Raw genomic sequence first — 12,445 nt, forward strand, 5'->3', positions numbered from 1 at the left:
CCTGCCGCCGGCGACCGCTGGGGGCTCCCGCCGCCGCGGCGCGGCCCGCCATTGTCGGGGGCATGGAGGGCGAGAGCACGTCAGCTCTGCTCTCGGGCTTCGTCTTCGGCGCCCTCGCCTTCCAGCACCTCAGCACCGACTCGGACACGGTGCGTGCCGCGGGCGGGACGAGGGCGGGCGGCGAGAGGCGGCCGGGAGGGGCGGGGCGGCCGCTATGCACGCACGCGGGCAGCGCTCGGCCGCCATGTCGCAGCCCCGCAGCCGCCGGCCTGCCCGTGCCAGGGGCTGCCGCTGCCGCGACGGGCAGAGCGGCGGGCGGCGCGTCCCTGCCGGCGGGGAGCCCCGCTGACGGCGATGCGCCAACTGCTGACGGCCGTGCCCCAACGCGGGGCCGTTCGGCAAGGTTGCCGCTGCTATTTCGGCTGCTTTCGCCACTAAGGACGCCGGAAAGTTGCTTTTTATTTCCTATCTAAAGCTAGGAGGAAGCGGCAAGAGGCGGTGCGGTGCCGCGGCAGCCATAGCGCTTCTGCCGGGGGCCGATAGAAGTTGTGGGCGCGGAAGAGGCAGCACACGGACAGCCGCACGCGGCGCCCTTTCTCATAAACGCCTGAGAACGCAGCCCAACTTTCTGCTCCAAGTGTTCGCATACATTTAAAAATGAAAGAGAACCCGCTCTGTTGATCTGTGCACTTTTCACCCCCCAAGGTGTTTACTTACAGTTAAGACCGAACTCCTGTTAGATGTCAGTTAACGTGACCTTTTGTTCTCTCCCGAAAAAGGAAGGCTTTCTCCTTGGAGATGTGAAAGGTGAGGCCAAGAACAGCATCACCGACTCACAGATGGACGATGTGGAAGTGGTTTATACAATCGGTCAGTGCATCCTCATTTCTCATAGCAAGCTTGCTGCCAGGACTGCACGCAACTGCTAGGTCCTGGGCTGCCCATTCACGTCCAGCTGGGCACACGCAGCTTATTTTACAACATTTAATTGCTAAAAAATTGGTAATCCTAATCTGAAAAGGATAAATTTTAACAAACACAAGTTCCTAGCTCCTTGAGCATTGCAACTTTGCCTGAAGTGCTGTTGCCTGGCAGAAAGTGAACTTTAGTGCCTACAGTCATGTGAACTTTAATGCATTCAGGCTTAACACAGAACTTGAAACTTATAAAATACTGTGGATGTTGCAAATTATGTACTTCACTGAGCAGATGGCAGCATTTTTCTGTAAAATCTACACTGCAGTGAGAGCAGATACGTATATTCTAGTAGCCCTAAGGAAGAATATATGCATACATAAATTTAACTTCATTCCTTCAGAACACAGTCAATACAAAAAAAAAAAAAAAAAAATGTAATGCATGCCTTCTTTCCAACCTTACTAGCAACAGAGAAGTCACATCTCATTTTTACCTTGGTTTAACTTTCCTCCACTGAATCTCACTACTGAACCTGAAGTCTGAGGAAATTGTGGTGCCATTGATCACACTACCCAAATTCTTGGCCATTATTAGTTGCTCTAAACTTTGTGGGGCTCTTTTTGGTTGCTTTGATCACTTTATTTGCTTGATTTTAGAAAACTTGTAACAACAAAAGTTGTGGAGACAATGGGTAAAGAAGAGGATTCTAAATGCTATCCCTTATCCTCTTTCCAGTGGTAGAAAGTTACCCCAATCTTCTCACACACCCTGTTCTCCAGCTTTATTTCCCTGCCTAGCAAAGCAGATGCTGCTGCAACATAACTAAAGTTACCATTCTGTGATACTGTATTGTTTTCTAATTCTGTACTAGAGGGACTAGAGGGAGGGAAAAATTAAGTGACAAATTTGATTTCCCACTTGACAAAAATGTATCAAAAATATATAACTTATAGAAGTATTTCCTCTTTACACTTGGAAAGAAATCTGGGTTAGACTTTCTTAAAGATTTCCTTTAAGTAGACAGTAGTTTAATACAAAGCTGTAGCATTAAAGTTCTTCCTTATAACAATTGCCATGACAACACACAGAAAAATGTACATCTTGAGCTGACAGACCAAGTAACATTGCTTTCTCATTTCAGATATACAGAAGCATATTCCATGCTACCAGCTATTCAGGTAAGAAAATTTTAAGATGCAGAAAAAGTTAATATTTAACATTTGTTGAGTCAGAATTAGGTTTAACTTGTAATATGTCTGAGAAAATCACCAGGATACAATAGATGTGATGTCATCTCTGTAGAATTACAGATACTAAAAGTCTCGTTATTCCTATATTAGTTCTATGCATGTTGCTCGTGCTTGTATCTCTTCATGTAGAGATGTGGTACACCACACCCTCGTGAGCTGTGGAACTAAACTACAAGAATGATGTCAGTCTGCTGCAAAAAAACACCACTGCTTTTCTAAAATAGCATATCTTGACCCTTCACCCAATCAGAAAACAGAAACACAGGGTCCTGAGTGGGGCAGAAGAAACACCTGATAGTTGTAAATCAGGAGTCATTTCACAGACTGATTTATCAAGTTCTGTTGTAAATAGGAACACAGCCATGCAGATTTACATTCTGATGACAGGAAAATCACAGCATGATTTCCCTCTGCAATCTTTCTGCAAATTAATAAATACAAACGTTGCCAGAGAGGCACTTCACAACAAAAGTCCTAATTGTCATAATTTTCTTCTAGCTTTTATAATTCTGCAGGAGAACTGAATGAACCAGCCCTGAGGAAAATACTGTCAGGCTGTAAGAAGGTATTTTCAAATCTAATACGTGCCAAAGGACTATCCCAGCTTTTGGGGGTTGTTCTGTTTGTTTTTTTTGTTTGTTTGTTTTTTTCCCTCCATCTTCTCCAATATACTGCTTGTCAAGACAGCTCCCTTAAAGAATAGTATTAATTGAGGTCATCTTTGACTAAGGTTTGCCACAACAGTGGAATAGGCTCCCCAGGGAGGTGGTTGAGTCAACGTCTCTGAAGGTGTTTAAAAACTGTTTGGGTATGGTGCTCAGGGACATGATTTAGCAGAGGGTTGTTAGAGTTAAGGTAATATGGCTAGTTTGTGGTTGGACTTGATGATTGTTAAGATCTTTTCCAACCTGAGCAATTCCATGAATCTATGATTCTAAGTTCATTCTTTTGTTTTTCCTAACTTTTTCAACATCCAAAATCAATTACGCTGACTTCTAAATTGACACCAATTGAGGTCAATTTTCAGTTCACTCCCTTAGTTAAGCAGAAGCAAGTTCATGTACTGTCTTCTCTGCAGAAGAACATTTTTCAAGGGGAAAGTATAAACTGAAGAGCAGCAAGTGGCTAAGTAGCTAAATTACCTTTGCAAACTTCCAGGTTGAGTATAGCCTCAGAGAACTGTTTCAGTGGATTCCAGAACAAGAGATGTTGTCATAGTAGAACATAGTCTTAGGCATTCCAGGTGTTTACAGTTAAGTATTTGCTTAAATACATACACAGAACCATTTAGATCAATGCCTTTGTACTGAACTTCCCACTTTGCTCCATTATGGAATATACTGACATTGTAATTTAAGGGCAGTGCTGATAAACTTTGTTCTGTTTGCAGAGTGTAATAGGATGGTACAAATTCAGACGCAACACAGACCAGGTCATGACATTCCGGGAAAGACTTCTACATAAGAACTTGCAGTCACACCTATCAAACCAAGGCCTTGTATTCCTGCTCTTAACTTCTAGTGTGATGACAGAAAGCTGTTCAACTTATAGGCTAGAACATGCCTTACACCGGCCACAAGAAGGGTAATCAGTTTGCTTTCTAATTTTAACAAAGCTGTTAAATAACCTGATTTGACTCGCTTCTTATTTTTATGGGTGTAATTGAGTTACTATTAGGACTCATTTATTTTAATTACAGCTTTTAGTAGGCTTCATGAAGCTACTGAGACAAGCTGCTAAGTGGCTGGGTTTAACAAGGAAATAACTGCATTAGAGCATGCCTGACATACAAAAGCAGTTTTAAACCATATACAGAACTATTGCTCAAAGTCTAGTCACCTGTGTGTGATATCCAGCAAGAATTATACTGTGCACCTCTGGTTGTGGTGCCCAGTGAGAGGGGACATTGAAATACTGAAGCTTAAATGTTAATGTGGCACTTTCTCACACTTATGCTCTTCAAGTCTCTTTCAGAAAGTTCCTCTAGTCGTTACCAACTTGGGTATGGCAGAGCAGCAAGGTTACAGAACAGTGTCTGGTTCCTGTGCATCTTCTCGCTTTGTGAGAGCAGTAAGACAACACAGGTACAATGTAAACCTTACATACTGGCATATGAAGCTTTCCAGTAAGGTTAGCATAGCTGCTTTCTTCAAATTAAGATTTTTTTTTTTTTTTTTTTTTAAGTACTCAAAGTAATGTAGTGGTACAGCTACACTCTGCTCACTTCTTGACTTGCCCCTATAGTTTTTTTGCCCTTCACAAAGCACTTCAGAATTAGTTCATCCAAGTATTGGCAGTGAGAACAGTCAAAATAGGCACCTAGCACTGCACCAGCCTACATAAGGTAATCACAGCTGGAAACAAAACTTAAGTCTTGGTGACAAGAGATACACAATACTATTGCTAGAATTAAAAAATAGTCCAGAACATTAGCCTAACAAGAGCAATTCATACTAGATTTCTTACTTCAAACTAAAGGTCCAGGTCATTTTTTTTCCCCCTTACAATTTTATGCATCAGCCAGTAGTCAGTACCATCTTCACTAAAGGGGTCTCTTGAAGTTACATAAAATAAGCTTTAGAAGATCTGACTTAAGAATAGCTAATCCTAAAACAAAGCAGCGAAAACCTAGAATGCTTCTTTATTTAATGAAGTTCCTTTCAAATGAGCATCACTATCCACCGGAATCAATTTTCAGTTATACCATTTAATTTTTCCCACAGGTCAGAATTCTTTTATGAAGATGGATCCTTACAGGAGGTTCACAAGATAAATGAGATGTATGCCACCTTGCAGGAGGAGCTGAAGGTCAGTTGAGTATACCCACAGCATAGATATTTTCAGCAGTACCAAACAGTCAAGCAAAGCATTTAGAATCCTGCACCAAGTTGGAGGTACAGTGCAAGATCAGAAAGTTCTTTGCTCTACATAACAGTTGCAAATACAAGTTTATCTCTAAACTTTAAAGATCAATCCAAGCATACTGAGAAATCTTTAAAGAGGATTATTTCTGAAAATTATCATCTCTAGCTCTTTTGGGCAGGTGAGGACAAGTAAAAGACATTGAACCTCACTCAACACAAGGCTGAAGTTCTCATCTCCAAAAACCAACCTCATTACTTCAGCTTTCTAATACTATTACCAATATCAGAAAGTCAGTAGCTTTACAGGTTTTGCCAAAACTAAAATCTACTTCTGTTAATGCAGCTGATCTCAAGTGATATTTTTCTTTCCAGAAAATATGCTCTGAGGTAGAAGTCAGTGAACGATCTGTAGAGAAACTCCTAACAGAGGTGAGCCACTTAAAAGAAGAAATCAACAGAAAAAAGCAACACAAGATCTCTTCAGGTAAGTTATGTCCAATGGTAGCACTGGTAAGACAGCAAAGTTATTTCACTGTTGGAAAAGGAACACTTGTGAACTTGAGGAACCCAGAGCAGTATTGGTGGAAGTACACAAGAGGGTCTGTAACCATTGTTTTTCAGGAGGGAACAAAGATCACCTAGAAGAACCAAAGGAGAATGTTTTGCTTTGTCAGGCACTGAAAACATTTTTCCCCAATTCTGGACTTCAGACATGTATTGTTTCCTTCGAAGGAAGGATCTCTAAGAACTGTTGTAAGATTGACCATAATATTAACATCATGGACAAATTGACTCTCATGGTAGAGGAAGGGGACTTCACTGAAGCTGAAACAAGACCAGTAACCAAGCGTAAAGTCAAAGACACCACAACAGGACCAAAATCATTTAAGAAATTAAGATCGCTGCAACCTGACCAAGAATTACACCAAGATGAAGACAACAGCAACCAAGAAACAAAACTTGCACTGAGTAACACTGAAACAGACGAGGAAGCATTGGAAAATCCCAAAGATACAAATGAATATTCATACTCTCCCACTTTCTGATCACTTAATGATTTGCCCAGATGTATTTGTACAAAAAGCAATTGCCAGCGTATTAAAGTGACATAAATTACTGCACTAGAGGGATGGAAACAGCTTACTGAGTTTTTGTAAAGTTACAAAGATGTATTTTTAAATACTCAAATCCTGTTTGGCCCAAGTCAAGCAGAGTCTAAATGACATTCCTTAATTTTGCCTTGCAGAGTCAAGTCTGTATACTCTATCTCAGGGTTTTAAAACTATGCTAGCATTCCAATAATCTCACTTGATGCCTCAGTGATAGAACTTCAAGCTCCTACTGAAGATTTCAGGACCACTCCAACAGTGAGCATCTCCTCAGCAGGTGATGTGCAGAACATCAAATTGGATGTATCTTAGAAATAGCTGTTATATATAACAAAGTTTTTAATATTTTTACTTAGCTATCTGGTACTTAATTGTCTCTTTCTGAAATGGAAGGGAAAAAGTGATCTTCAGCAAGACCTCTGGATAAGTTTAGTGGTCTGTATGTCTAGGGGGAAGAACATTAACAACAAATCAGTTCACTCCTTACACTCCCCAAGGGTAAACAGTCTAGAATGATAATCCTCTCAACTCAGTATCTATCCTAAGGGGTGCACTCGTATTCTCAGAGAATACCACATGTTGGTCCATAGGGTGGCAGCAAGTTGGTCAGTGACATCTCATTGACCTGCACACCTGCAATTTGGCAGAGAGGGTACCCATTCTACCTCAGAGCTCTTTGGGTTTTTAGCCTCTTCACAGCAGAATTTTGGCTGCCGGGGCAGCAGCTGGTTGTCAGGGGACACTTGTGTGGTTTAGAGCTACCTTCAGTTGTCAAGGGTACTTAAGTTTTGTTCATCGGGGCAACAGCTCATCCATAGCACACCCCCCTCCCATTGGTAATCAGCAGCTGAACACACAGCTGTCACACAGTGGAATGCTAGATATGCACATTGACTGCATGGTGGTCCTCTCCTCAGTGAGGATCCCCACAAATCAGATTGAATGCCCAGGAAGAGCAACAGCTGAAAAAGATTTCTTGATCACCCACCAGTATTTCTCTTATCACTGTGATCATGGTAACCATGAAAGCTTACTCAACAGGTTACATCTCAGATAAATGCCACTGAACAAGCTTTGAGCCAAAAAACCATTCCAGCTAATCATACCAGTAGAGAATATTAAGCATGATTTTGTTTTATTTTTATTTCTTTACAGTATGTTATTCTCAATACTTAACATTACAAATCTTGGGGTCTGTAAGAAATGATGGGTTCTTAAACATAACTGGCATAAATCCTGTAAGAAAATAAAATGGAGGGTCTTTTTAAATAAAGGATGAGTGTGACTCACCAAATACTGTGAAGTATAACAATACTTACCAAGTATATGAGCTCTTTTTATGGCTTTTGAAATTTCTTTCTGCTTCTTATCACACAAGCCTAAACAAATAAGTTATTTTTAGCTTCCTGGTTTCAATTGTAATTCACTGATCAGTTTAAGGAGGAAGTCTTATTAATGACAAATCGTTCTGGCTTTGTCAAAGCCTTGTTACAAAAAGGTATGCACACTTACATACCTTTTGATGGTTAAGATTAAGAAGTGATTACTTAAAAGATATTTTCATTTCTCGATGAAGGCTACTAGTTAACATGAACACTTCAAGATGTGCACAACCAGTAATATCCAGTTCTGTAAACATATCTGTTTAAAGTGAACTAGACTGTAGAATACACCAACATTAAACACTAAGTAGCATTCCACATACCTGTTATATGCCTGCCATAAATGCGGCCAGAGTATGGAGAAACAAACTGGGACAGAAGCTATTAGAAAGCAAAGACAAGAGTGTAAGGGTTGCTTTGTAAAAGAAGCTTTAACTTCTTCATATTTTGACTTGTTTCTTACAGAACTTTCCACATACCCAATCATTTAAGCCACACTACAGTAGAACTAGAACTGAACATTTTATTTAATAGGCCTACAGATTTGAAGTAACTAGTTACGTTACTAGATTTATCAGTAAACACTGATACTACTTCAGTTTTTAGATCCTCTAAACATTGGTATTAATCATTCACTTCAGACTTCTGTTCCCAAGCCGTTACATGCTATATATAAACTTACATTTTCAAGGCACTCACCTGCACATTCTTGTAGTCCACATTTATTCCACATAAGATACATTTTTTAGGAGGCTCTTTATACGGATTCTCCATTTCTATAGGCTGTAATTAGACAACAGCTAAAATGTTTTGCAAGTTTGCAAGAAAATAGTCAGCTTGCACTTGATTTCACATAGATCTTCAGGAAAAAGAATGCCTTCAAACCAAAAGGAGCCCCTCCCTTACAAAGGCAGGTTAAGGAAGTTAGGCTTCTTTAGCATGGAGAAGGTTCTAGGGAGACTCACTACAGCCTTCCAGCACTTGATAGTTGCATACAAACAAGGAGACTGACTTTTTATGTGAGCTGATAGAAGTAGAACAAGTAAGTGACATAAAACTAAAGCAAGGGAGATTTAGATTAGCTATAATACAGAAGTTCTTTACTCAAGAGAGCAGTAGGGCCCTGGCACAGGGCCGTGGATGCCTTATCTCTGGAGGTAGTCAGGACCAGATCAGATGGGATCCTAGGTAACCTAAGCCGGTGGAAAGTAACCCTGCCCACGGCAAAGGGTTGGGGCTGGGTAGGCTGTGAGGCCCCTTCCAATTGAAACTATTCCGCAGTTCAGAAAAAAAAAAAAAAAAAACCAACCCAGTATTTCTTTAAGGTGTGAGCTATTGAAACAGCATGGAAGAGTTACATTCATGGTAGTAGGCTATACCTTGTATAGGCACTCATTAACACTTAGTAGCTGATTTCAGGAACAGTGAGAAGCGATAAACACAGTAACCTATACAGCAACGTAGCTCTCAATCACGAGAGCAGCAGGCACAGCACAAGATGCTATCTTCGTTTTCATTTTTGTTGTTTGACCAGCTCACCCACTGACCCTGGATTCCACGTACAGCTGCCAGGAAGCGGCCATGGCACACCTGGCAGTGAGGTGAGGAACCCTTACCAAGTCAGACCCGACCGCCGCTTGCTGGTGCTGAAGACGACAAGGCCTCTCCCGCATCAAGGCTGCACAGCAAAGAGACAACACCATCAGCGGCAGCTCGATAGGGCAGCCTAAAGACACCGCAGAGACGCATGGCAAAGGGCAAAGAGCAACGCGCAGCCCGCTCACCAGGCACCCATCCGCAGCACAGCCTGCCGCCCCGCACAGCCAGCGCCGCCATCTTCACCTCTCCCACCCCCCTCTGCGCGCAACTTCCCCCGCGCCACTCCGCCAAGCGGAAATACGATCCGCTGGCCAATGGGGCTGCGGCCTGCACTGGTGGGGGCAGGCGATTGGCTGCGCGTCTTACATGTGATTGTTTTATTCTTGTGCCGGAAGCGGCGGTTGGGGCTGGGTGTCTCGTGGCGTTGCCGGCCGTCATGTACGCAGCCCCGGTGCCGCTTTGACGTGTCCCGACTCCCTCCTCATGGCCGAGCCCGCTCTCGCCGTGCGGAGGAGGAGCCGCATCAGCTCCGCTCGCAAACGGAGCCACCCCCCTGCACGGCCCGGGGCCGCCTGCTCGCCGCTGGCTCGCAAGAGACACAGTGCTGGGGGTGAGGGGTCCCCGGCCGAGCCCCCGGTACGGAGGTGGTGGCTGGGACGGAGGAAGCGGGCCGGAGTGAGGCTGTGGTGGCGGGGAGCACTTGAGCAGGGGGTGTGTTCGGGATCAGAAACCTCAGAAAAAGCTGCTCGTTGACTGTGCCGCATTTCACTCATTTGCGAGTATACATTCCATTAAAAGTTGAACTGACAAAGTGAAAAGGCAGATTAATTGCTTGATAAATTGCAGAGCAGTTAAATGAATTACACTTTATGCTTCGGTTGCCGAGGTTTTTCCAGCTTGTTACTTTGCAGTGTTAATTCCCTTACTGTTCTATTTTCACAGGGTAACAACGATAGTGAAGAGGATATGTTTGGCGACTATGACAGCTTCCATGAAAGTGATTCTTTATTGGCTCAAGTTCTTGATGCAGAGCACCAGCACCCCCAGGAAAAAGGTGTGGACATGAAAGCAGCCAGGGAGTTTGCACATGGGAATCTTCAGTCAGAAATGAACCAAAGCAAGCAATGTAATTTGCATGCTACAGAAGATAGTAGTATGCATCAAGTGGATGAACGTTACGGCTTCCAAATGAATGAAAATGATGCTGGAAACACCAATGAAGACCTCAGTGATTCTGTTTTCGATGAATTGCCTTCATCACAACTTTTGTATTTGGAGAAAATGGGTGAGCTTTCTTCTCGTTCCCAAAAATCTGCAGGCACAGAGAAGATGGATGAGTGGAAGAATTCCTCCTTGGACAAAATCCGGAGTCCATCATCTCCATGTCCTGACTTTGGACACAAGAACAGAAGCACAAAACCTTCCACTGGCTCTAGGTCTGATTCATGTAAAAGCGTGAGTCTTAAAGATCATCTGAAAAATGCTATGACTGGAAATGCCAAAGCCAAGACTCCAGTGGTCTCAAAGACCAAGCAGCTTAAAGAAGCTATTTTATCTGAAGAGATTTCTGTTGCTAGGGAAACTATTGAATCGTCATCTTTTGATATAGGTCCATTTTATGGATTACCCAGTAAAGTTAAACATCTCCTCAGGCAATTTCGGGGCATTGAAACACTTTATGGTAATAGAACTTATGGGTTCTTCAAAGCAAACAATTGTAGTATAAGTATTTTCTGTTTAATCCATTATGGTATAAAGTTACTTGTTTATGGTTGAATTACTGTCCATTACACAAATTAAATATTGAAATTAAAATATTTTCAAATCTAAAAGTAGGATAATGTAATACTACTTGTTGCATTTAAGGGAAAAGCCTAAGTCGTGTTGGATCTCCAGAGGAGGAAGCATAAGAAAGTTAAGGTAATAATAATAAGCTATGTCAGAAGAGAATTGTTTTTCAGCAGTGTGGAGGAGGAGGATGTGGCTTACAGAAATACTTTCTTCTGTGAGATCTGAGAAAATGGTAAGACTTGTAGCACTTAACTGAAGAAAACTCTTGAATGCTGAATTGATGAGTTTTATACAGCATAGGCAAAGAGCCTTGTGGGGGACGAGCATATCCTTAAAAGGATTGGCAATAATTCTTTTTTAATTTTGCAGAATGGCAGCATGATTGCTTAACATTAAAATCTCTACAGCAGAGGAAGAATTTGATTTACTCGTTACCAACTAGTGGTGGAAAAACACTTGTTGCTGAAATTTTAATTCTCCAAGAATTACTCTGCAGGCAGAAGGATGTTCTGATGATCCTGCCCTATGTTGCCATTGTCCAAGAAAAGGTCTGGAAAGTTCCTGGTATTGTGCATCTTCTGCAATGTGCCTTGTTATATGACTGGGTTTAGCAGTAGCATTAGGTAACTGTGTTTTTCATAAAAACATTTTGGGAAATGAGTTGCTTTGCCTTTTAGCGCTGCTCTAAGATTCAATTTTATTCTAGTAGAATATTGTGGTTATCACTTCAGTATGCTGAGTTATAAGAAATTCTTGAAATGACAGCCTTCTGCAGCGTCACCCGTATTTTTGTTCTTATATCAGTGCCTTTTGCTGTCATCCCTTCTGGCAAAGTACCAATGTAATAAAAACATATGCTACTCTGACTAAATCCAAATAAAGTTAGAGAACAGTTTGATAAAGTTTGTGAATGCTTTTGCTTTTCAACTGGGGAAGGTATTCATTATGCAACTGATTTAGATATGGGTAGGTTACATGCGTGATTAATTGAGACAGGCCTGAAATTCAGAATGAGCACAAGTTTGTTTTCCAGCTGACATTGCTTTTTTTTTTTTTTTTTTTTTTTTTTTTTTTTTAACAGGTTTGGGGTTTATCAAGCTTTGGGATAGAATTAGGTTTCCTGGTTGAAGAATACGCAGGAAGTAAGGGAAGATTTCCACCCATCAGGAGAAGAATAAAAAAGTCACTTTATATCGCTACCATAGAAAAAGGACATGCTCTTGTGAATTCTTTAATTGAAACAGATAGAATCAATGACCTCGGTTTAGTTGTAGTAGATGAGGTAGGTCACCAGATTTTCCCATAAATAGCTTTAGTTTATTTCATTGGTTTAGTTTCCAGGGCTTACCATGTCACAGGTAGTATAACTTCATTACTTCATTGGTACTTTGGGATCAGGAAACTGATCTGTAATCAATGCCTGTTATGATTAATGTTATTTTTATTCATCAACTGAAGTATTCTTTGTCACAGAGACTGCGTTAACAGATCTACTGTGTTAGTGGTTAATTGTAAATTAACTGTTTCTTAGC

At 41.6% G+C, this 12,445-nt stretch overlaps 3 protein-coding genes and 1 long non-coding RNA gene across 7 annotated transcripts in view; 2 read left to right on the forward strand and 2 right to left on the reverse strand.

The window, feature by feature from the left end:
• The first annotated feature begins 41 nt into the window (after window positions 1-41).
• ABRAXAS1 (abraxas 1, BRCA1 A complex subunit) lies at window positions 42-7,435 on the forward strand. 3 transcript variants are annotated; one of them, XM_042812319.1, is made up of 9 exons: window positions 42-149; window positions 780-870; window positions 2,060-2,096; window positions 2,667-2,733; window positions 3,559-3,752; window positions 4,133-4,252; window positions 4,892-4,976; window positions 5,405-5,516; window positions 5,654-7,435. In XM_042812319.1, the coding sequence occupies exons 1-9, from the start codon at window positions 63-65 to the stop codon at window positions 6,076-6,078; spliced, it is 1,218 nt and encodes a 405-aa protein (XP_042668253.1). In that variant the 5' UTR covers window positions 42-62; the 3' UTR covers window positions 6,079-7,435. The 3 variants fall into 3 exon arrangements, with proteins under 3 accessions (XP_042668253.1, XP_042668254.1, XP_042668255.1); XM_042812320.1 differs by having other exon boundaries at window positions 68-149; window positions 784-870; XM_042812321.1 differs by lacking the exons at window positions 42-149; window positions 780-870; window positions 2,060-2,096 and having other exon boundaries at window positions 2,667-2,725.
• On the reverse strand, window positions 7,260-9,560 carry MRPS18C (mitochondrial ribosomal protein S18C). The gene is made up of 6 exons (XM_042812462.1): window positions 9,308-9,560; window positions 9,140-9,201; window positions 8,223-8,306; window positions 7,847-7,904; window positions 7,461-7,520; window positions 7,260-7,401 (listed from the first exon to the last, which is right to left on the reverse strand). The coding sequence occupies exons 1-6, from the start codon at window positions 9,558-9,560 to the stop codon at window positions 7,307-7,309; spliced, it is 612 nt and encodes a 203-aa protein (XP_042668396.1). The 3' UTR covers window positions 7,260-7,306.
• HELQ (helicase, POLQ like) overlaps window positions 9,552-12,445 on the forward strand; it is a 15,576-nt gene continuing 12,682 nt past the window's right edge. Inside the window, exons 1-4 of one of the 2 annotated variants that reach the window (XM_042812676.1) lie at window positions 9,552-9,758; window positions 10,065-10,803; window positions 11,283-11,461; window positions 11,995-12,195. In XM_042812676.1, coding sequence (XP_042668610.1) covers window positions 9,606-9,758; window positions 10,065-10,803; window positions 11,283-11,461; window positions 11,995-12,195 — 1,272 coding nt within the window. In that variant the 5' untranslated portion in view covers window positions 9,552-9,605. Of the gene's footprint in view, window positions 9,759-10,064; window positions 10,804-10,895; window positions 11,146-11,282; window positions 11,462-11,994; window positions 12,196-12,445 lie in introns of those variants that run through there. The other variant, XM_042812677.1, reaches the window with a different exon arrangement.
• The window catches only part of LOC122157193, a 24,974-nt gene continuing 22,274 nt past the window's right edge, over window positions 9,746-12,445 (reverse strand). Inside the window, exon 6 of the long non-coding RNA XR_006167790.1 lies at window positions 9,746-10,434. This is a non-coding gene — a long non-coding RNA (uncharacterized LOC122157193). The remainder of the gene's footprint in view (window positions 10,435-12,445) is intronic.

The sequence above is a fragment of the Centrocercus urophasianus genome, unplaced genomic scaffold, assembly GCF_019232065.1.
Source record: "Centrocercus urophasianus isolate 14NV4802_14NV808 unplaced genomic scaffold, USGS_Curo_1.0 seq_13, whole genome shotgun sequence".
Taxonomy (NCBI): domain Eukaryota; kingdom Metazoa; phylum Chordata; class Aves; order Galliformes; family Phasianidae; genus Centrocercus; species Centrocercus urophasianus.

What these genes read in the sequence shown, in the direction of transcription:
- ABRAXAS1 (XM_042812319.1), top strand. Translation starts at nt 63, where the DNA reads ATGGAGGGCGAGAGCACGTCAGCTCTGCTCTCGGGCTTCGTCTTCGGC. An exon ending in CCTTGCAGGAGGAGCTGAAG is followed by an intron (nt 4,977 to 5,404) that starts GTCAGTTGAGTA and finishes TTTTCTTTCCAG; the next exon opens with AAAATATGCTCTGAGGTAGA. An exon ending in GCAACACAAGATCTCTTCAG is followed by an intron (nt 5,517 to 5,653) that starts GTAAGTTATGTC and finishes ATTGTTTTTCAG; the next exon opens with GAGGGAACAAAGATCACCTA.
- MRPS18C (XM_042812462.1), bottom strand. Translation starts at nt 9,560, where the DNA reads ATGACGGCCGGCAACGCCACGAGACACCCAGCCCCAACCGCCGCTTCC. An exon ending in GTGCTGCGGATGGGTGCCTG is followed by an intron (nt 9,202 to 9,307) that starts GTGAGCGGGCTG and finishes TTTGCTGTGCAG; the next exon opens with CCTTGATGCGGGAGAGGCCT. An exon ending in TGGACTACAAGAATGTGCAG is followed by an intron (nt 7,905 to 8,222) that starts GTGAGTGCCTTG and finishes GCTTTCTAATAG; the next exon opens with CTTCTGTCCCAGTTTGTTTC.